General features: G+C 45.1%; 1 protein-coding gene across 4 annotated transcripts in view; it reads right to left on the bottom strand.

Annotated features, from left to right (window-relative positions):
- The window catches only part of PBX3 (PBX homeobox 3), a 249,237-nt gene continuing 235,080 nt past the window's right edge, over positions 9,070 to 23,226 (bottom strand). For 3 of the 4 annotated variants that reach the window (XM_018055778.1, XM_018055779.1, XM_018055781.1), the window contains 4 exons: positions 15,866 to 16,031; positions 14,248 to 14,360; positions 13,392 to 13,481; positions 9,070 to 10,613 (listed from right to left, as the gene is read on the bottom strand). In XM_018055778.1, the coding sequence (XP_017911267.1) occupies positions 10,521 to 10,613; positions 13,392 to 13,481; positions 14,248 to 14,360; positions 15,866 to 16,031 (462 nt within the window). In that variant the 3' untranslated portion in view covers positions 9,070 to 10,520. The remainder of the gene's footprint in view (positions 10,614 to 13,391; positions 13,482 to 14,247; positions 14,361 to 15,865; positions 16,032 to 23,226) is intronic. The other variant, XM_018055780.1, reaches the window with a different exon arrangement.

The following is a 23,226-nucleotide window of genomic DNA, read 5'->3' as shown; positions in this document are numbered from 1 at the left end:
GACACTGCGTCTGGATGGACCTCTTCATCGGGGAAGGCCAGATCCCTGGCCATGGCTCAGAGAGAGAAAATGTAGACAAAGAGAAATTTGAGGGACCCCATACAAGCGAGTGGGAGCCTGAGCATTTGGGTGGAGAAACTCATAAAACTTTATGGACAGACTCTAAACAAGATCTAAAGAAATGAAGATGGAGATTTGGCTCATGGATTCAAAGATTCAATATTTTAGAGAGATCAGTTCTCCTAATGTGAGCCAAATCCAAATCCCAAGAGAAATTTTTTGTGACAGGTGACAAGCTGATACTAAAACTTATGGAGAAATATAAAGGGCTGAGAATGGTCAGAATATTGCTGAGACAGAACAAGGTGAGAGCAACTTGTTTTATAAGCACCCAAGATCAACCCCAAAGCCCTGCGAGTTAAGCCAGTGTGCCACCAGCACCATGGCAGACATGCAGTTTAGCGGCAGAAACTATACACATTGGTGGGCACTTGGTGGGTGATGGGGGTGATGCTGCAGATAACTGGGGGAAGACGAACTTTCCAATAAATGATGCTGGAACAACCAGACCCCCTACCTCACACCATACACAAAAGCAGTCACTAAAAAGGAAAAAAAAATGGCTTTATTCATTAAAATTAAGCACTCTAATACTGTTCATTAAAACACTACAAATCAGTAAGAAAAAGACAAACAAAAAATGGAAAACAGCTTCAATAGGTGCTTTGCAGAAGAGAGAACTCAAATTAATCAGGAAACACCAGGAAAAGTGGTGCAACCTCATTAGTAAGCATGGAAATTTGCATTAAAATCACGACATATCACCTTCAAACCAGCAGATTGGGAATAAATTTGAAATACCAGAAGCTGGCAAGGACTATGAAATGTAAATTGGTATGAGAAAAACAATTTGGCCTTGCCCAGTAAAGTTCACGAGAAGCACGTACCCACAGACTTCTTTGGTGGTCCAAAGGCTAAGACTTCGAGCTCCCAATGCAGGGGGCCTGGGTTCGATCCCTGGTCAAGGAACTAGATCCCACATGCCGAAACTAAGAGTTTCAATGCTTCAGCTAAAGATCCAACGTGCCTCACCTAAGACCCTGTGCAGCCCAATAAATTTAAAAATAAATAATTTTTAAAGTATAGAAGCATATACCCAGTGCCAGCAGATCCACTCTGGAGAAACCCCTGCATGCGTGAGCCAGATGGAGTAGCACGTCGCTTTTCCCAGGGGGCCTTCGGGACCTTTTTGGGCTTCTACTTCCCCAGGTCAGGCTGGGCAAAGTTCCTCCTGAGCCAGTGGTTGGGGAAGCGGTTGCTTTTTCACCACCCACAGTTTTTCCTTCTGTAAATGGCATCCTGAAGGCTCCCCAAATCCCTACCTTCTCCCACACATTGGGGCAACCCGACCCCACTACTCAATTTGGCAGATTTTACCTCCCCTCTCTCACCTCTTCAGAGGAGGCGTGAACCTCAGCCCCCACCCAGAGGCAACTTTCTTCCCTCTTAGACCTGTGCCTCCCCCTCTATGAAGTGGGGCAACGACAGCTCGTGTCCCATAGAGCGTTTAGGGGGACTCAGCTGGGCTGGGGCAGTCACTCCCTGGCCTCAGGTGGTGCCCTCCGGTGGTGCCCTCCTTTCTGTCTTACCTGGGCCTGCACATCCCCCATGTGTCTGACTCTTTGCAACCCCATGGACTATACAGTCCACAGAATTCTCCAAGCCAGAATACTGGAGTGAGTAGCCTTTCCCTTCTCCAGGGGATCTTCCCAACCCAGGGATTGAACTCAGGTCTCCCACGTTGCAGGTGGATTCTTTACCAGCTGAGCCACCAGGGAAGCCCAAGAATACTGGAGTGGGTAGCCTATCCCTTCTCCAGCAGATCTTCCCGACGAATTGAAGCAGGGTCTCCTGCACGGCAGGCAGATTCTTCACCAACTGAGCTATCAGGGAAACCCTTCCATACCTCCCGGGGTCCCCCATCCCATCTGTGCCTTCCTCCCGGCTGAGCTCACGTCATCTTCGCAGAAGCCCTTTCCCACCTCCAGCCCGTGAATGTCTCTCCTTTCCCAAACTTTTGGTTCACCTGCACATCAACCCATATTTCCCAAGACTTCCCCATCAGGAGGCATCATTTTTGGTGCTGAGGGAACTGTGGGAAACTTGGCAACCCCAGCCCCTTGTGGGGAGATTGTGCACGCAGGTTGGTAGAAGGCGAAAGCAGGGAGATCACCCTGTAACCATCTCCCCCTCAGTAACCGGCATGGTGCCTGGCACACAGTAGGTGCTCAATCAAGAGTGAGTGACCATCAGAACGAACAATTGTGATGCATTGAGACTGCCCATACTCAAAAATCTAGGCTGCCATGCATATGTTTTGGTGGACACACAAATCTAAGCACACACATGTGCCTGTGAACATGGACACTTTAAGCCCACGTGCACACAGTCCCAAAGCATGCACCCAGCCCAGCCAGCATCCTCACACACGTGAATGCTGCCTCCTGCACAAAGCTCACTTATTTTGATTTATGAATATTACAAAAATAACCCTGAGTGTCTTCTTGGGGATTCTGTGATCCTGACATGGGTCCCCACGATATTGCTTTTCGCTCCTGGTTACCTGAAATTAGCAGAGTAATTCGGAATCTGCATCTTTATTTAAAAGAAAAAACTGTAGATGCAGAATTATAAAAATTTAATATGCTCCCAGGAAAATGAAAAATGAGAGGTTGTGATCTCGTCTAACACTTTCAAATGTGTTTATTAATTCATGTTTTAAATCATAAGTTTCATTCGGTGAGAGCCATGCACAGCAATAAGCCCGTTTTAAAATATTAATGAATAAACAATATTTCTCTATTGAAATATAACATGCTTCTTTGAACAATGGACCACCAGTAATAAATCAAAACCAGGAGAAAATTGCATTTCATATTTAATACAAGTTGAACTCTGCCTTTTTATAAATGATATCTTTTTTGTTTAATTGGCGTCAGTTCAGATCTAGCAGATTGCTAATAAAATTCTGGATTTCCATATTTAATGATGCGTACACGTTCTGCTGAAATTTTACCAGGAAAAAAAGAATCAGCCTTTTATTATCTCCTGCGATGGTGGTGAGAGGTGAGGCCAAGGTCTGAGGCCAGCCTTGAGGGCTGGGAGCGAGCGGGCCAGAGTAGGTGGATTGAAGAGGCCAAATCTCCCCAGGATCCTCACTAAGCAGGTGACATCCCCTGGCCATCTCTCTGCTGACCGGAACTGATCATTCTAGCCAGAGGAGGAAGAGATGACCAGGCATTCCCGTATCACCTGGAGCACTGTGTAACAATAACAGCAATGAGAAGGGAACCCACCCCATCCCACGGGCCAGGCACCGTGAGTGCAACTCATTAATCGTTACGACATCCCTACAAGGAAGGTGGGAACACATTCTCCCCATTTCACAGATGGGGAAACTGAGGTCACACAGAGAGAGTGATGACACACCCAAGGTCACACAAAGCTAGAAAGTGGCAGAACTTGGCCTGACTCTTCACGCCATCTCATGCTGATTGGAAAGCAATGAACCTACCTGGGGGAGGAAGAACTGGGTTTTGCTAATAGCGAGTGAAGGGGGACACAAGCTGGAATTTGAGTGCAAATGATCAGCACAAAGCAAGCTGTGGGCTAACAGAGAGTAAGAGCAGCTGGCCTCAGCCCCTGCAACACGCAGGACCCTGCACTGGTACCAACTTGCTTGATCCTCCCTATGAGGCTGGGAGGCAAGTGCTTGACAGCAAAGGAAACAGGCACAGAGAGGTTATAGAACCTGCCCAAGGACACACAGCAGGTACGAAGCAGGGCCGGGATCCCCCCATGGGGGTCTCACCCGGAGCCCCCATTCATGAGTGCTAAGTCACGGTGCTTTCCTCTCCACAGGGCCACACAGAACCCTGGGCGTCTGCTGTTGTCTCTGTGGTGAGACTAGTACCTGCTTGGCTGGGTGGTGACTCCCGGCAATGCACTTAATGGGGCCCAGCTGGAAGGAGGCTCCATGACCACCGGCTGAGCCTGGAATAGCTGAGTGATCAAGACTGCGGGGAGGTGGGCTCACTGTGCACGGGGCGGGGGCCCCAGGCCCAGCAGGGACATGTTGCAGGCCATTTTTGGCCTGAAGTGCCTGTGGACGTGGCCACCTCCTGAGGGGGTCCCTGGGGTCCCGGGCACCTGGAGAGAAGAGCTGATGGCTCTGTGTTGAGGGGAAAGGCTGGTACCCATCCCCTTCTCTCTCAGTTCCCACCTCCAAGCCTGTCCAGCATGACAAGAAAGAGACAATATGAGACAACCAGACACAAACAGTGGAAAATGTGGGGTTTTGCACAGTCTCATAAAGAACCTGCCTGTCAATGCAGGAGATATAAGAGATACAAGTTTGATTCCTGGGTTGGGAAGATCCCCTGGAGGAGGGCATGGCAGCCCACTCCAGTTTTCTTCCCTGGAGAATCCCACGGACAGAGGAGCCTGGAGGGCTATAGTCCATGAGGTCACATAGAGTCGGACACAACTGAGTGACTTAGCACACACATATCCCATCAGACTCATATTCCATCTCTGTGTGTATCTGGCTAAGTAGCTTCAGTTTCCTCATCTGTAAAATGGAGGATATGCTAGAAACTTCCTCCCGAGGCCACTGTATTTGGAGAGAGCTGGGACGGAGGAACAAGCATCCACGTTGGCCCCCATAACCTTTCTGCTCACCATGCTCCGCCCCCACTGGCCTGTGCCCAGGCCCTCCTCCTTGCCTGGTTCACCCCCTCTGGCCTCTACTCCCCACCCCCCAACCCCCTGGCTCACTCCTGGTCTTCCTGAACCTCCTCCTGTAGGTTTCTGCTTGGATGTCCTGGAGGGGTGATAAAGTGGTACCAGAGGGGTGATAAAGCAGTACCGGAGGGAAAAGGAAGGGCCTGGCTCCATGGGAGGACACGGTCTCCTGGGCCCAGCCTCAAAGGACAGGCCTTCACCAGGGAGATGGGTACAGAAGCACAGGTCTGAGAAGAGAGAGTGAGGAGACTCAGGGAGGTTCAGTCCCTCACCCGAGGTCACACAGCCGGGAGGAGGCAGAGCCAAGATTCAAACCTGCGCCTGGGGGACTTCCCTGGTGGCCCAGCGGTTAAGAGTCTGCCTGCCAATGCAGGGAACACGGGTTCCATCCCTGGTCAGGGAAGATCCCACAGGCCGTGGGCCAGCTGAGCCCTTGCGCCACAACAACTGAGCCTAGCGTCGGGGAGCCACAGCTACTAAGTCCACATGACGCGACTCTTGGGCCCACACACCCTACAGCCCATGCTCTGCAAAAAAGAGAAGCCTCTGCAATGAGAAGCCCGTGCAATGAAGAGCAGCCGCCACTCACAAGCAGAGAAAGCCTGTGCGCAGCAAGGACGGCCCAGCGCAGTCAAAAATAACTGAATAAAATGGTCCATCTTTAAACAAACAACAAAAACCAAATCCGTGCCTGGGTGTGGGACCTGCTCCCACACAGAGGAGGGGCCATGTGGGCAGTGGGCTGAGGGCCCAGGAGCCAGGGCTAAGCTGCACGCGGCCTGGACAGGCCCCCACAGGTCCTCGTGCGCAGCGTCACAACACGCACCAGGACAGCTACCGTCCCTGCTGTTTGCCTCCTCTAGCCCCCAGGGCTGCCCAAGCAGAGGGTCTTCCTTGTCCCTTGTCCCGCACTGTCTGTGACACACGTCCTGTCCGCCCCATAGGACACGTGTCCTCAGGGGGCCCAGGCAATAAGACAGAAGTAGGAGGGCTGCAAGCTCTAAGGAATTTGGAGTGGGGGATGGTTCCTCTGATCACGTCGCCCAGCAAGGGACCTTCCTTTTCTCCCCTGCTAGCTCACAGGGGCCTCTCTCTGTTCCACTCCAAGTGGTGGCTCAGTGTTACAGGGGGCCTCCGCGGGGCAAAACTCTGTGGGAAAGCTTGGACAGGTGATGTCACCTCTTTGAGCTTCAAATCCCCCATCTGAAGATGGGTGGCTAGCACCCACAACATGGGACTCCATGGGAAGTGCTAAGTAATGTATAGAGTTTACCTGGCGGAGATGCTGGTGAACTGGAACTGTCAGCCCGGCTGGGGAAGGTCCCTTTCCCTCAGCACCAACGTGTATCTTACACCCCAAACACCTCCGCATCTGGGAGACTTAGCCCCTTGCCACCTCCTCTACTCAGTAAGGTGCTGGAAGGGGGCTCTCCAACCCCGTCCTGCCCTCCCTGGCGTCTGGCCGGGACTGGCACCAGACTGATGCCCAGTCAGCGCTGCAGATAAGTTCTAACCAGTTGGCAAGCCCACCTGGTCTGCTGTCCTTAGAGGCTTCCATGCTGCCCGCGTACCTCCTGTCCAGCGGAGCTCCTCAGACACAGCTCCAGAAATTCCTGAAAGTATAACGGAGCAGGATCCTGTGAGGTCTTCCTGGGACAGACCCCCTCTTTGTAGCCTCTGCTGTAGCTCCTCTCCAAAGGCCCTGGATAATAGTGTCTGAGGCACATTTCCTGAACTGTTTTGCAGATGCTAAAACCACCACCAAATGGAAGAAATTAACTACCTGATGATCACCAGCAGGTAGCCTGTAGCTCCCAGACCTACTGGCGCCTAAGGATTGATAATGTTAACCCCTGTGACACTGCCCTGTTACCATCAGCCAGAGAATGGTGTGGAAGTTGATCTCTCACCTTGGGACGCCCCTCCCTCACCTGGCCTTTAAAAATGCTTTGCTGAAACCCATCAGGGAGTTCAGGCTTTTTGAGCACTTGCTGTCCTGAGCTCCTTGCTTGGCGCCCTGCAGTAAACGCTGTCCTTTTCTTTCCCCACAACCCGTCGTCAGTCAATTGGCTTTACTGTGTGTCAGCAAGTGGACGCAAGTACAGTGTTGGTAACAAAGGTACGCGTTATGTCATAGAAGCCCCCATGTACCCTTGTGCCTCTAGCTGGATGCATGGTCAGGCCCCCTAATCTGCAGTGGGGTGTTTCTGGTGGCTTCCTGCTGCTGCGTACTTTGAACTTGTGAATGGGTTGTGGGGTCCTCACTTCCCCCGTCTTGGGGTTCAGACACCTATCGGTCTCTCCAGCACCCTGTCTGCTTTCTGAACAAGGGCTAGGTCCAGGAGCTTGGCCCCTTGAGGGTAGAGGCCTGATTTCACTGTGCTCTGGATTGAGAGCTTAACCCATTTCTTACCCCAGAAAAAGTACCTGGTGTATCAGATCAATACATTTCACCCACTTTGGAGGGAGACCTAAGAGCCTTGGGGCCCAAGCCTTGCCCCCGTTTCCTTATCTATGAAGCCAGGGTGCTTCTGGCCTCCGCTAGAGGGGTACTGAAGAGCAGAGGAGTTATGTACAAGTGCCTCCGAAACTAGCTTCTGGGAAAGCAATTGCTGTTTTCATCGAGGCCTCCCCAGAATACAGACTCATATCCTTCCCTTCTTAAGTGTTGGCAGTCATCGTGTGAATCTCCAACGCCACTATGTGCCTTTCTCACTAGGCTGGCCTGAGAGGAGCCCTGGGGTGGGTCTCAGGAAATGTGTTTCTAGACTCTGAAGAGAGGTATGTGTGTGTGCATGTGTGTCTGGTTTCCACAGGATATTTTTGCAAAACCATACAGCGTAGCGATGGTTTTATGTACAAAGATAAGAAAGGCTGACCCATAAGCTAATTGAATCATGCAAATAACTGCTTAGCCAGGGAAGAGATTCCTACAGGCAGGCGAGAGCCTGCTCAAGGGAGGACAGCTTTGAGGGCAATCTATTTTATAAAGTTTACTCTCACAGTGTAACTGCCTCAAGATTAATGCGAACGGTGGCCCTAGCCCTTGTTTTGCCTGGCTCGACCAACTGAAATAGTAAAACAGTTGTATTTATCAGAGACAATTTGCTGCAACTGATTAACATTAATCTGATTTCCTGTGAGTCGATTTCCTCGAGATATAGTAAACAGGCCAATTACCTGCTATCGACTTCTTTTATTACAAAGCTTTAGATATTAGCGACAGATGGACATGTAAATACATGGAGTTTCTGACAATGTGAACAAAAAACAATGTTTAATCCGGCTAAAGGATTTCTAGTTGGTCTTACATCTTATCAGTTTAGTTTTCAAAGGTATGCTAAGAGAAGTTGTGGGTTTTTTTTTTTCTGAAGCTCACTCTTTTTGGACAAACTTTCATCTGTTGTAAACTGGTATCTCACTGAAGTTAGGAAAGCAAAGAAGTGAATGTGACAAGACTGTTTATTTAAAAATTACCAAACAAGGGACTTCCCTGGTGATCTAGTGATTAAGAATTCACCTTGCAATGCAGGGGACGCAGGTTTGATTCCCAGTCAGGGAACTAAGTGGAGAAGGGAAATGGCAACCCACTCCAGTATTCTTGCCTGGAGAATCTTGTGGACAGAGGAGCCTGGTGGGCTGCTATCTATGCGGTAGCACAGAGTTGGACACGTCTGAAGTGACTTAGCAGCAGCAGGGAACTAAGATCCTATACGCCATGGAGCAACTGAGCTAATGCATCACAATTTGAGAGTCCTTATGCCACACACACACACATACAAAAAGATACTGTGTACCCCAAGACCCCATGCAGCCAAATAAATAAATAAAAATAAATATTAAAAACTATTACTGAACAGGTCTTTGCATCCAGCAGGTGCCAGATGCATCATTAGGTCAGGAGAGAGTGAGCTACAAGAATACACACAGACCTGGGTTCCAAGCATGGCCTTTGTTGGCCTAGGCCTTTGACTTTGCGGCACCTGCTTAACTTTTATGAACTGCAGTTTCCTCACCAGTGAAACGGGGATGGTATTTTCCTTGCAGTATTCTTACAGCGTGTCAAGTGAGGACACCTCATACTGGTCTGGCAGCCGACCTAGAGCCTGCAGAGTGTGGTCAGCCACTCCAGCCCCATCTGGACTCACCTCCGAGTCCCTCTCTGACAGGTTACGCATTTACATGCTCAGGCCGGCTTCTAGGTGGGTTTTCTCCTCTGCCTGCACAGACTGACTCATGTGGTGGGGTAAGAAACTTGCATCAACATTTAATCATGAAAGCAAAAAGTTTATTCATGTTTGAAACTACATATAACTACCACGAGGAAGACTTTTTCAATCCAGGGTGTAATCCAGTTAGAAAGGAACACGAAACGTTTTTAATACATTAGAATCACCGCCACAAATTATTTTCATGACTCAATCAGTTTCAGAATCGCATACAATACAAAAAGAGAGAAAGGAGAGGGGGCCCTATTACACAGGGTGAAATATACAGTACTGAATACTGAAATCTGAATGCATCACAATTAGTCATCGCTTTTTTTTTTCTTTTTCTTTTTTGCATGGATTAGTAACAAGATGAAGAACATTCAAAATGCTTCTCAGTATTTACAACAGTTTTACTGATCCTGTGTTAAGACCCAATGTTTCCACTCTCAGTTTTTTAAAAGTTGCGAATGCAACCCTGATTTTTCTTTTAAAAGATTACAATGTACATTACATTTTATGAAGAGAAACAAAGAGTTAATTACAAGATGCAAAAAGATAAGAAAGAGACAAACTACAGCGTGAGTATTGTTCAGAGGTAGTAAGTGAGCACTCTAAGCTACAGAACATGTTGAAATTCTATTGGTTCGTATGAGTTCGCATGAGGTAATAAAGCTGTGTTTTGATTGGTGAGATGTATAAATACTCTTTTGCTACACTATATACAACACTCCAGAGAGCAGGGCCTTTGTGTGGATGCCCAGAGGACGTAGCAAACCTTGACAAGTCTGTGCAGCACCCAGCGCACACCGTAAAACCCCCAGACGGATCTCGTGGTCACCTGTATCAGCAGCAAGGATCTTCATCTCTCAGAACAATCTGGATCCATAATGTCATTACCGAGCAGACTCTGGGCACTGGTGCTTTCAGAGAGAGAAAAGATGCTACCGGTCTCTGATCTAATTATAACATAAGAAATCGAAACACAAGTGTGACGAGGAAGATTCTTAAACACAACCATCATTAACAGTTAGCCAAACAGCTCCTTTATTCCAACTCCATTAGTGATATGAAAGAAGGACAATCCAAGTCTTCGATGGAAATATGCAAGAAGTTCAATTTAGGTGAGGTGAGTCTTTGTATCTGCTTTAACGATTGAGGTTTAGCATATATGGTACTTTTTTACCCTTAAGGCCAAGTAATTGGCAAGTGAGAAACCATTCATGTAAAATATTGATAATAAATTATGATAAAATAGCTACAGGACTGTCAACAATGTTAAACCTTGGCCTAATTGGATAAAGTGCTTTTTTAACATTGTGTGTTTTTTAAGTATAAATACAAATGATTATGATTCCTTAAAAAACAGATTTACCAAGTTCTCTAATAAGACAAGGTTTTACAGTAAAGCTGTAGATGGTGGGCTACAAAAAGCGCTTTCCTTTTCCTCCTATTGCTCTGAATGCACGGATCAAGGCATGTCAGCTCAGGGAAAAGTGTTGCCGGAGATTAGTTAGAGGTATCGGAGTGCACACTTCCTGGGCCTTCGGTAGGAGAAGTCACAGAAGATGGAGTTGTTGCGTCCTGCCAGCCTCCATTAGCCTGAAAGGAGAAGCACAGTTCATCGGTGCACGTCTCCATATTAATTCTACTCCCCGACTGAAAATACCCTGATGACAACATGAGAGCAAAGACGCATTAGCAAAATGTATTTTCTAAACCCACTTTGGCAGGAGTTTGAGGCATGTGTTAAAGTGGGATTAAATGCATGTAAAACAAATCCATCCTACCAAGTAAAGACTTGGCAATAAGTCAGCACGCTGAAGGAGGGCTTCAGCTGGTCTGGAGCTGGCACCTCGCTCGGTCTTTGATTTGCTGGTAAAAATCAAGTGACTCAAAAAAAAAAAAAATTCTTGTGAGAAGGGAGCGGTGGAGAAGCTCAATGCAATGCTTTGGCAAGACCTTGAGCTCCACAAAGTACAAACCTCAACCCAGCTTAATCCTCGTCTCCATAGAGAAGAAGTTCCCCCCGACCTTTTTCTAAACATGCCTGACAGCCAGATCGTATAACCCTTGGAAAATGAAGGCCAGAAATTCCTTCCAAATAGGATCGTGTAGAATGAAAATGCATGAACTGTGGAGGCGCACACGCTATTCGAATCCGGATTCCAATTATCTGTAAGTGGGGCTCCTACTCGGGCTGTCGTGAGCACTCCTCACAGGCCGCCGGCCCTCCCTGCCTCGGACCTGCACCGGCAGTGACGGTGCTCAGAAGCAAATTTGCCTTATGTCTCGGCCTATAGAGGCAATTGCTGAAATCAATGTCTGATCAGATTTCTGCTGTGGCAGACAGCTTGTCGCTACATATTTTTATGTCAGTCAAGAAGAGGGAGGTGCTGGACTGGTGAGCTGGGGAACACTGAGTGGAAGTGACGGGGCGGGCCTTTCTGGAGAGACGACGAGGGGATCTGGCTGACACCCAGAGCCTGCGGCACAGGCCGGCCTCCTGCCACACGGCCCCCAGACCCGGAGCCCCAGTACCAGTGGGGGTGCGGGGCGGCGGGCCTCCTCCTGCCTCCCGCACATCCACCTGCCTCGCTCACATCCACCTGCAACTTGTTTCGCGAGTCCACCTAAAATGTCTTTTTAGGCCCGTGCCACCAGACTAACTAGGAACTCTGTCTAGACGCTTCACCCAGCCCTGGGCTGGGAATTTCTCCTCCTCCCAACATGTTGTTCATAGGGAACCCCTTAGTCTTCAGATTAAATGCAGGGTCCTGCATAAAAAGCACCTTTCCTCCCCGTAGGTCCACAGAGAAATGGCAAGGAGAGGGTAGAGAGAGGAACCAAACTACCTCACAGAGCTGACCAGAGTCGAAGGGAAAAGGGTTTTCCAGGCTGGAGGTGCATTCAATCCAGGTTAGGAAGATAAATAAATAAAGCTGTGGTGGTCTATCTTCAAAGGCTCAGCTGTGTAGGCTGGATGCTGACAAGCACATGTGTATGTGTGTGTGTGGACGCAAAGAAATCCTCTTTTCTATCTCAAAGGTAAGCTGCTCTCCCCCCTCAGGTGTGAAAATCTACTTAGAAAAAGAAAAACTCTTACGCAGATACAAGTCTAAAGATATTCCATCTGAAGTAAACATCATTCCTCTTTTATCCAAATTTATAAACAACAAATGTACAATATTTTTACCCAGCGTGGCAGCTGGAGGAGAGGTTGTCAGCAAGCATTCTTTTTTTCAAAATAAATTAATCCTTACTCTGGTGGTTTGAGATTATGCACTGTATTATACAACAGCGCCTTATCAAGCCTCATCAGCGAAGATGGAATTCATGTCTGTAAAATGCTGCAGGCAATCACAGTTTCATATTTTATCATGTTGATAAGGATATCGCACATTCTCTGAAGCATTTCAAAACACTTAAATGAAAAAGGAGAAATGCAACTAAAAGGCTTTTTATATGGTTTGTTGTGGGTTATTATGAGTTATTTATAAACCCAAAAAGAAAGATTTGACATTTCCAATGTAAAAGATTTGAGTATTTAATGGTCCTTTTTTCCTTTTACAATTGAACATCCTCAATCACTTTTTAAATCATTAATATTTACTCTCAGAGCAAGCTAGGCCCTAAAAGGAGAGAATTTTATCTATTTTCTTTCTGACTCTATGTGTTGGGCAGTTCATTTCCTCCCTAGTCCGAAATCCTAGATTCTGTCTACCTCTCTACCCTGGGGACCCAGTTCCCCCTCTCGCACTCCCATCGACTGCCTTTCAGGTGCTTTGTTTGCTATTTTCCATCCATGTCAGGGTGGGAGGGGAAAGTAAAGTTTTGGTCAATTGGTTACAAAAGTTTAAATTATTCCCTCCATAAGTGATAACTGAAAGGCCATTAAAAAGGCTGAGCATGTTCCCCAAGGACACTGACAATGTAGCAAGTTGCTCTTAAGAACAGGAGTCTTTGTTTAGCTTGGTGTGTCAATCTGTTTGGGGCCTCATCCCCTTCACCTGAGCTGTGTTTGGGAATTTTTCCTACTGCTCGAGTCTATGATAAATGACCTGTTTTCACCATCTCCTGGAACACAGCATGGCCGGTAGAAGATGGCATCTTAATGGGCTAATGCTTAAGTCTCTGTTGATGACAGAAGGCCAGCCACCCTGGGCCTCTGTGAGGACTTCTAATGGTATGAAGGTGACATCAGTGTTTAGGTTCATAAAAGTACAGTAAAGCTGTCGCCTTCCCCCACTTGCCAGAAAGATGAGAAGCCAAGTCAAATGGCCATTAATTTATCTGTCACTGTTTACCTGACACTGTTCCTACAGCCCTTCACATCTGGCTCCCCAGAGTACTCACATTAATGCTCCCCAGGGTACTCACATTTAAATTATGTGGACTGTACAGTGAGTTTCCTCCAAGGCCGTCACTGTAGCCTCCCGTCTGATTGATAACATGACGGAGGGTATCCACCTAGAAGTGAGACAAAACAAAATTCATCATCCCCAAACTATTAAAACATCATCACTTACAAAAGGAAACAATTTGAATTATGTGTGCCACGAGGGTTTAGCATCTTGAATGAGAGACAAATTTATCAATCAAATGTGACTGGCAGAATTTCAACAATTCTTTGCATATTTAAACTCATACATCTGTTTCTCATGCCAGCTAAACAATAACAGCTTCATGGCAATGCAAACTTTTCATCTACACCAACCAAATGTGTGTGGCTGTGGGTAGAAACTACTTATATATACTGGCTCTCTCTCTCTCTCTCACATACACACCCCTGAAATATGCATAAAAACAAGTAGTTGCTTTCCATTAAGAGGATTAGAAAAACAGCTGAACCTGGAATATACTTTAAGAACTCAGGTTTCTGTATTCTGACTTTAAAAAAATACAGAAATGAAACAGTAATATGTTTTAGAACCATACACACACTGGCACACATGATTTTTCTATTTTGTTACAGAAGTTAGATGCACCCAACCCCTCTCCATGAGCTCAAGCCAGAGCCGAATGCATTCACAAAGTGTATCAAGTTTGAATCATCCAAAGTCACTGTTCACTTGACTTCTCATTCAATTAAATGGTGGGGCAGATGGGTCACATCTGGAAGCACCCAGCACAGGCTCTGCACGATGTGCAGACCACTTCCGTGGGGCGAAAGGAAGGAGTTTTGAGCCCAAACCCTACCCTGCTAGAAAGGCCCCAGCTGGGGCATTTCTCCTACCTGTGATTGCACATTGGCTCCGACTTGGGACCCTTGGTAAGAATCCCCATTCAGACTCTGCATGTTCATGAACATGTCCCCAGAATTTGGGAGGTTAAAAGAACCAGAAGAACCTGGAAAGGAAAGAGTTAAGTAGCTGAATAACAGAGAGCTACACACACAATCCTCAAAGACCCAGAGGCAGGGAAAGGAGAAGAGGTAAAGAAGGGAAAGGTCGTGTACAACATAAAGCATTTCTAGATCTAAGAGGATGGAGAATAACTGCAAGTAGTGAATTTTGCATCTAGAAAAGTCTTAGTGATGGGGAAACCCAACTATGAAACAAAGGAAGAATCAAAACAGAGAAACACCCAGCAGCTGGCTTGGAACCATCCCCTTGTTTTCATTTATCTCCAGGACTTGTCATTAAGTGAGCTCTTCACCATCATTAGCTGTCATGGTGGACAATTACCCAGAGAAGAAACATTTTTCTGAAGCTTTAAAAAAAAAATTCCTCCAGACTTTTTATTATTTATTTTTATTTTTAAAAGGTATTTATTATTTACTTGGCCATGCCAAGCAGCATGTGGGATCTTAGTTCCCCAACCAGGGATTGACCCATGCCCCTTGGAGTGGAAGGGCAGAGTCTTAACCACTAGCCCTCCAGAAAGTCCCTGAAGCTCTTTCTTAGCCATCCACTCTGCCTAACTTTCATCAGTTTCCATGTTCCATTAAAAAGAACCTGGGATTGGGGGGGGGCGGGGGGGATGGACGGAAAAAGAAGACATCAACACAAACAAAAAACCCTCCCTTTCTGAAATTTTAAAGACTATATTTAAATTATCTCCTTAGAAAAGCCCCTTGAATTGCTTCTCAAGCCCATCTGTTTGGGCTAGCTATACGTCTTTCATTGCTACTCAAGTTCCCTGTAATTTTAACATTTCCAATTCCATGAAAAATGCCACAAAAAATTTGGCCAAAATGTATTGTATAAGGAGCCAAGATACTGCATCCATGTACTAACTACCATATCTCTCACAGCTAACCACGTCCTGATCAGCTAACCACGTGCTGAGCCTACCAAGTCAGCAGAGGTGCTGAGGAGATATAAGGACCGCAGACTCGAGTCTGCAGCCACATCAGGGAGAAAGCACTGTGGTACTAACCCCAGCATTCCAGCCTCATTACTCACAGCAACAGGTCAATTTCCCACTTTTGCTATTTCACTCGTTCTTTGACAGACCACTATGGATTTTAAAAATGACACCACTATGGATTTTAAAATGACACATGGAACAATATAGCTAAAATAATCATTAGGGATAGAATGACACGTGGAACAATATAGCTAAAATAATCATTAGGGATAGCACTGGGCCTCGTTGCTGAATTAAAAACCACTTCTAAGTGTGAAAGTTCCACGTTCTATTGGTAGTGAGGGGCACTCACTATGAACAGTGGGTTTACAGGCCCTCTGGTCATCCACTCATTCACTGATTCCAGGAAGAAGCCTGCATTTTAATAGAATCTTTATGAATCCACTGCACCCTCAGTATGGCTCTCGTGTGCTGGCCCGTGAGGTGGGGCTGTGTGGCCTCAGGCTTTCTGAGCCGAGGAGGGAGTGAGCACCCATACGCACCAGAATTCGGCGTGGTGGGAGAGTTGGTCTGGTTGTTCTGCACGGCTGCGGCCACTGCGTGCGCGGCTGTCACGGCTGTCTTTGCGGCATAGAGGTTGGCTTCTTCCTGAAACTTGCCGATATTCTTCTTGTACCTGATTCGTTTGTTGCCAAACCAGTTGGATACCTATAAATCACAGGGACGTGAGTAAGGGGAAGCGAGGGTCAAAGGAGGAAACAAGCAAAAATCAAATTTCCGCTACTAACTGTAGGACCCCCGGGGGAGACCTTGGGAGACACTTGATTCTAGCCTGTGATCACATCTCGGGGATAAAGAAGAATGGTGCTGAGGTTCACTCACTCTTTTGGCAAACCTCTCAACACTCTTGGAATAAGACCATTTCTTGGAGTTACTAAAATGGCTGGAAGTGTTGTTCATCAAAAATATTCAGTTGGTATATACCAATTCATATATAAATGATTAGTCCTCCCCCCATCCCCAAAGGAGCTGAAAAACGAAAGGAAACGTTTGTTAAGTTAGGTAAATAATAAGAAACACTTGTGAAAGAATGACTTGTTCTTTTGGGGTCTGGAATAATTTTGGCAGCTGTACAGTAGAATCATGCTGAAAAGAGTAACATCAATTAATAATGGATGAAAAACCCCTTTGTCTCCCGCCTTAGAAGAGACTGTACGTCTGCCAAGATGGCTGCTCAAGTTCTGCCAGTTAACATGTGAGAAGGTCACAACATGAAAACTCAAGCAATTCAATAAGGTCAAATGCAAATACAGAATCAGCAGCTGATTTCATCAGGTGGAATATATTTATTTCTTTTGCAAACTACTTATGATGTCAACCAGCACAAATGGAAGAGATTTCTTAGGAGGATCTTGGCAACAGGCAGATTTCATCACATTTCACTGACAACAAAACTTCAGCCCAAGATGCACTGCTTCTAGTTACATTGAGTGTTCAGGCACCTGGGAGCTGAGCTATATAAAGAAGAAGCTAAAACCCACACAGCAATGTATGAATAGGTACCCACTTTGCTATCTAAAAGGCTCTGACCTCTCTTGTTAAAGTAACAGTTTAAAAATACTTTTTAATAATTTCTTAATCATCTTTCAAAGGAGCATGCTGCAGTGGTATCAGACGGCGCGAGTCACAGTTTCATCCTGAATAGCTATTTAGGGACCCTGAGAAAAGGATAAGGAGTGAGTGATATGAACCCTCCAACCCAATTTCTACCAGTGGGCACGCTGGTTAACCATCTCTGCCAAGCCTTTAATTGCTTTGGAAATAGATCTCTCATTCTTCAAGCCATGGTGCTCATCCTTCCAGGGAAAGCTAGAGAGCCCTGGCAAGGGAGCCACATGAGGAAGACAATGTTGGCCTGCTGCTGCCCACATGCAGTCCCATCCTGGGGGGTCACTGTGAGCACATATGCACGTGTACACACGCCAGCACATTCGCTGAAGACCTGTGCAGTTACCATGAGTACAGGTTCAGACAGAAACAAGCCAAAACTCATCAGGAAGCAAATATGCTGCAGATCAGGCCTTCCTAGCCATTTCTGTTCCACTGTCGTCTCCCTCACCCGCAAGGAAGGATTATGTGTCCCTTCTTTCCTTCATTTCAAACAGTGGTGGTAATAGTAACTATTCAACAAGCATCTCCTTTGCACCAAGCATTACACATGGCCTTTTGCACACATTTTCTCAAGTAGCATCTTAACAATCTCAAGGGCTAGGTGGTTGATTGTCATCACACAGGCCTCACACCTGTTCCAAATCTAATGACCTTCTCTCTCTCAACTTGTTTTACCACTCAGCAGCATCTGACACTTGTAATTATCACCTGTGACATTATGCTTCTGCTTCTCCTTCCCTGACACACTATGGTGTGTGTGTGTGTGTGCGCGCGTGCGTGCACATACACACTTTCTCCAAGACTCAAGCTCTTAGCTCTCTTCTTTCTCCTTAAGCAATCTTATCTCTATTAACAATTTCAACTATGGTCTCTGTGAACCAGACTTCCACCTCTATCCCTAACTTCTATGAAGAATTTCAGTTGATTTTTAAGACATTTTCCTATAAATGTTCTGCCACAAGCTGCAGCTCAACAGATCTCAAATGGAACTTGGGTGTTCTTCAGACCTGCGCCTCCTCCTCTATTTTCTGTTTGTGTCGTGGCATCCTCACCACCAGCGACGTGGTACTCACTTCGAATCTGACTCCACTGTAGGCAGCTCCAATGGTTACACAGTTCTTTACTCAGAACTAAGATCTGGTTCCCTTCCAATTCCACGTACGGGCCTTAGTTCCAGTATCTAGGCTGTCACAATATTAGGCTCTCAAACAGACCTGAGGGACCCAACTCCACTCTGCCTTCTTTCAGCCCCATATGCTTGGGGCAGGTACTTGGGACAATAGTGTAGGGCGTGCTACTGGGTGGCAGTTAGGTGGGTACACAGGTGATGAGGGCCTGGGCCAGGCAGAACAGGAGCTATGGAAAGGGCAGAGGTCATGGAAGACAAATAGGCAGGTTTGGCCACTGACTCACAGTGGAGGCCAGGGGAGAGAGAGAGGGCCGACGTGATGCTAACCTGGAGCCCCAGGCCTCCAGGAGGACGGACGCAGATGCTCTGGGAGGGATTTTTGCACTAGGAGAAGGCAGCCTCAGTGACTATGAGATTCATTCCCATACCAGAATTATGTCTCTAAAAATAAAGGTTCTGAATTAAGATTGAAAATAACCCTAGTGGTATTCATTCTGGTTATGCTTGTTAAAGCAAGTTCTCATAGCCCTTACTTTCACAAGCCTACCCTACCTTTCACAAGCACGCCCTCAGCTTAGAAGGCAGACCTAGAGAGCTGCCACACAAAAACTCCCTTCAATATACAATATCACTCTAGCTTGTCTGATTAAGACTGTCAGGCCTTTGAAAGAGTTAAATATTGAATATATAGTGGAAATGGAGATATTCCTGGCTGAGAGGGAATTTGGCATTTCTTAAGCATAATTAATGAAAATTCCCGAACTCTGAATTTAGCAACAAAGGCCCATTTTAGAATTCTCTTCTTCTAAACAATTCTCTGTTGGATTCCATACTTTGTAGTTAATATTACCTTGACAATCAGAGAAGCTATAATACATTAATGAAACCTAGCCAGGAAAATCAGATTACAGCTTTATTAACAGTTTCATAATTGAGGAATCTCCATACCATTGAAGGTCTCATCTCCAGATATGCAAGAATCCTGTGTTTATGCATACCCCTGGACCAATCAAACAACAGTCATCACTAATAAAGGTTTATTTAATTCTCATAGTAAAATTTTAATATCACCAGCAGCCTGGGGAAGCTTTAGCAAGTGGATTTGCTTGACATCAGATCGTTTCTATTCTGCTAGTCCCAATACTTCTTAATCTTTAATATCAAGGCAATTAAAATTAATGGCTACTCATCCGAAGCTACTGTGGGCAGTGTTTCCTTGACATCAATTGTTTGATGGGATTACCTAGAGGTTAAACTAACAAGCAAGGTTTAATTGGAAGCAATGAAAGAAGCAGTGATCATATGTTATGTTTAACCTGCATAACCACATCTAAATGAATATCTAAAAATGTTAAACTATTTCTCAAATTAAAATATGCACGTCACATTCTGATATCACAGATTTGGGTATTGCAGCTATCAGCTATTAAGACCACACTGCTGCAACTGGGATCAGTGTAATTAATGTAGAAATCAACACCTAAATCAGGAGTTCTTTTTCACCTTTTAAAAACAGATGGATACAATTAGTTGCAAAAGTCAGCCAGTAGGAAGCACCAAAAGCTACAGAGCACATGCAGTCCCCTCCTACACGGGGCTCACAGTGGAGTCAGGGTGTACACACGTGCTCGAAGGAGAGCAGAGCTTACTCTGTCTTTGAGCTGGAATGGTCTGTACTTTGGTCCCAGAATAGAAACACGGGCAGGAAATTGGTGGAGAGAAAAGGAATATTTTGTCCCATGCTTCTCTTTTGAGCCGCATATCCGGGATTCATGACTCTGGACTGTGCAGAAGGCAAAGGGCTGGGCAAGAATTTTAAGATCAATTAAATATGAGAATAAAAACACAAGTACCCTCCTCCTCCTACTGATGTTCATCACTACCAGCTCCCAGGCTGAATGCCTTTGGCAATCAGGGGAATGAGTAGTGAGCATTTTTCAGAGTGTTTATTTTCTGGAGCCCTTCTGCAAGGCCAAGAAGTGACTGGAAAAGCTTCTGTTCCCTCTCATTTACTATAGCCATGCATTCCCCTGACTCTATTCACCTGCAGACTGCTAACTGCCTTTAAAAAGTAAAATGTTTTCCTTTAAAAAAATGTTTTATCTAAGTACAGTTGGTTTAGTGTTAATTTCTGCTGAACAGCAAAGTGATTCAATTATACATTTGTGTGTGTACTAAGGTGCTTCAGTCATGTCTGACTCTGCGACCCATGGACTGTAGCCCACCAGGCTCCTCTGTCCATGGGATTCTCCAGGCAAGAATAATGGAGTGGGTTGGTGTGCCCTCCTCCAGGGGATCTTCCCGACTGAGGGATCGAACTGGAGTCTCTTATGTCTACCTGCATTGGCAGGCGGGTTCTTTACCACTAGTGCCACCTGGGAAGCCATATATGTATTTGTTCATATTCATTTCTATCATGGTTTATCACAGAATACTGAATACACTTCCCTGTACTATAGAGTAGGACCTTGTTTATATATACTAGTTTGCATCTTCTAAACCCAAACTCTCAATCCTTCTTTCCCCAATCCTTCCTCCCCCTTGACAACCACAAGCCTGTTCTCTTCATCTCTGAGTATGTTTCTGTTTCTTAGATATGTTCATTTGTGTCATATTTTAGATTTCACATATAAGTGATATCATATGGTATTTGTCTTTGACTTACTTCGCTTAGTATGATTATCTCTAGACCCATCCATGTTCCTGCATATGGCATTATTTCATTCTTTCTTATAGCTGAGTAATATTTCACACACACACACCACATCTTCTTTATCCATTCATCTGTTAATGGGCATCTAGTTTGTTTCCATGTCTTAGCTATTGTAAATAGTGATGCCATAAACCTAAGGGTGCATGTATCTTTTTGAATTACAGCTTTGTCTGGGTATATGCCTAGAAAAGGGATTGCTAGATCACATGGTAACTCTATTTTTAGTTTTTTGAGGAACCTCAATACTGTTTTCCATAGTGGCTACACCAATTTACATTCCCACCGATGGTGTAAGAGGATTCTTTTTTGCCACACCTTCTCCAACATCTGTTATTTATAAGCTTTTTAATCATGGTCATTCTGAGCAGTGTGAGGTGGTACCTCTTTATAGTTTTAATAATTAGAAACAATGAGCCTACTTTCATGTGCCTATTGGCCATCTGTATGTCTTCTTTGGAGAAATGTCTATTTAGGTCTTTTGCCCATTTTTAATTGGGTTCTTTTTTTGGTTATGAGTTGTTTGTATATTTTGGAAATTAAGCCTTTGTTGGTCATATCATACACTAAAAAGGAAACACTAGAAAGGGACTGTAAGCAAACAATCCCTTTTAAATCATACCAAAAAATATTTAGGAGTACACCTGACAAAGGAGGTAAAAGATTTATATGCTAAGAATCACAAATATTAATAAAAGAAACTGACGATAACTCAAAGATGGAAAGATATCCCACGCTCTTGGACTGGAAGAATTAATATGGTTAAAATGACCAAACTACCCAAACAATCTATACATTTAATGTGATTCCTATCAAATTACCCATGACATTTTTCACAGAACTAGAACAAATAATTTGAAATCTTACACGGTACGATAAAAGGCACAGAATTGCCAAAGCAATTCACAGAAAAAAGAACATAGCAGGAGACATACCCTTCTCAGACTTCAGATAATACTACAAAGCTATGGTAATCAAAACAGCATGGTACTGGCGCAAAAACAGACATACGGATCAATGAAACAGAACAGAAAGCCCAGAAATAAACCCACACACCTATGGACAATTAATCTTTGACAAAGGACGCAAGAACTCATAATGGGGAGAAGACAGTTTCTTCAGCAAATGTTGGGAAAGTTGGACAGCCACATGTAAATCAATGAAATCAGAACACATCCTTTCATCAGACACAAAAAGAAACTCAAAATGGCTTGAAAATTTAAATATAAGACATGATACCATCAGACTCCTAGAAGAGAACATAGGCAAAACATTCTCTGGCATAAACTGTACCAATATTTTCTTAGGTCAGTTTCCTAGGGCAATATAAAGAAAAGCAAAAAATAAACAAATGGGATTTAATCAAACTTATAAGCTTTTGTACAGCAAAGGAAACCATAAATAAAAAGATAACCTATGAACTGGAAAAAATTAAAATGTTTTTAAATGTGGAATCTAAAAAGACAAACTCAGAGAAACAGAGTAGAGTGGAAGTTACCAGGGATTGATTATAGCTAATAATACTGTATCACATACTTGAATGCTGCTAAGAGAGTATATCTTAAGTGTTCTCACCAGGAAAAACAAATGGTGACTATGTCATGGGATGGAGGTGGTGTAGCTAACAGTGTGCAGTAATTATTTTGCAATTTTTAAATATTGTATCAACCTGCTGCACACCTTGAACAGTGTTATGTTTCAGTTATACCTCAATAAAGCTGGGGAGAAAAGTAAAAATGCTTTCCAAATACAGTAACTAAATTCAACTTTTGTATCACTTTTTTAGTTTTTTCAAAAATATACCTAGTGCCTTCTACTCACTTAGAATCTTTAACTCTGAGGTAGATACATCGGATGTGGGCAGTATCACATGTTGGATAAATACTTGGGACTTGGTCTGGTTTCAGATCCACACTGTTATTTACTATGAGTGGCCCTGGACAGATTATTTTATTATTACTCTCATATACAATGAGAACAATAATAAGAAGTGTAATATACTTCTCATAGAAATGTTAGGTACATTAATGATTTGGGCCCATAGTGATTCGGTTCAGTTCAGTTCAGTTGCTCAGTCATGTCCGACTCCTTGAGACCCCATGAATTGCAGCACACCAGGCCTCCCTGTCCATCACCAACTCCCGGAGTTCACTCAGACTCACATCCATCGAGTCCATGATGCCATCCAGCCATCTCATCCTCTGTTGTCCCCTTCTCCTCCTGCCCCCAATCCCTCCCAGCATCAGAGTCTTTTCCAATGAGCCAACTCCTCGCATGAGGTGGCCAAAGTACTGGAGTTTCAGCTTCAGCTTCATTCCTTCCAGAGAACACCCAGGACTGATCTCCTTTAGAATGGACTGGTTGGATCTCCTTGCAGTCCAAGGGACTCTCAA

The sequence above is a fragment of the Capra hircus genome, chromosome 11 (genome assembly GCF_001704415.2).
Source record: "Capra hircus breed San Clemente chromosome 11, ASM170441v1, whole genome shotgun sequence".
In the NCBI taxonomy this organism is placed as follows: domain Eukaryota; kingdom Metazoa; phylum Chordata; class Mammalia; order Artiodactyla; family Bovidae; genus Capra; species Capra hircus.
Note: the sequence above shows the minus strand (reverse complement) of the source record. Positions and strands in the feature narration are given on the sequence as shown.